Genomic DNA, 209 nt, shown 5'->3' with positions numbered 1-209 from the left:
CTCCCCCTCCCCCCCCCCCCTTTTTTTTTTTTTTTTTTAACTTACTTGGGTCAAGTTGCTGCTGTTTCTCCTCCTTCAGATCGCTGCTTGGGCTGGGGTCGTGGCTGCAGGCGGCGGGGTCCTTGGAGCTGCCGGCAGTCGCCTTCTCCCGGGGCTCCTGGAGGAAGGAGCTGCACGTGTATTCGGGCACACCGATCCCCTGGGACTCC

The 209-nt window shown here is 60.8% G+C and overlaps 1 protein-coding gene across 1 annotated transcript in view; it reads right to left on the bottom strand.

Moving 5' to 3' along the window:
• The window catches only part of LOC104161972 (homeobox protein Hox-C9-like), a gene marked incomplete at its 5' end in the record, with an annotated part of 815 nt that extends 610 nt beyond the window's left edge, over positions 1 to 205 (bottom strand). The window contains one exon of the mRNA XM_009700578.1: positions 46 to 205. Within this exon, the coding sequence (XP_009698880.1) occupies positions 46 to 205 (160 nt within the window). The remainder of the gene's footprint in view (positions 1 to 45) is intronic.
• Positions 206 to 209: the final 4 nt, after the last annotated feature.

Source organism: Cariama cristata, unplaced genomic scaffold, assembly GCF_000690535.1.
Source record: "Cariama cristata isolate BGI_N322 unplaced genomic scaffold, ASM69053v1 scaffold38375, whole genome shotgun sequence".
Lineage (NCBI taxonomy): Eukaryota > Metazoa > Chordata > Aves > Cariamiformes > Cariamidae > Cariama > Cariama cristata.
The sequence above is the reverse complement of the archived record's forward strand: the minus strand, read 5'-3'. Positions and strand labels throughout refer to the sequence as shown.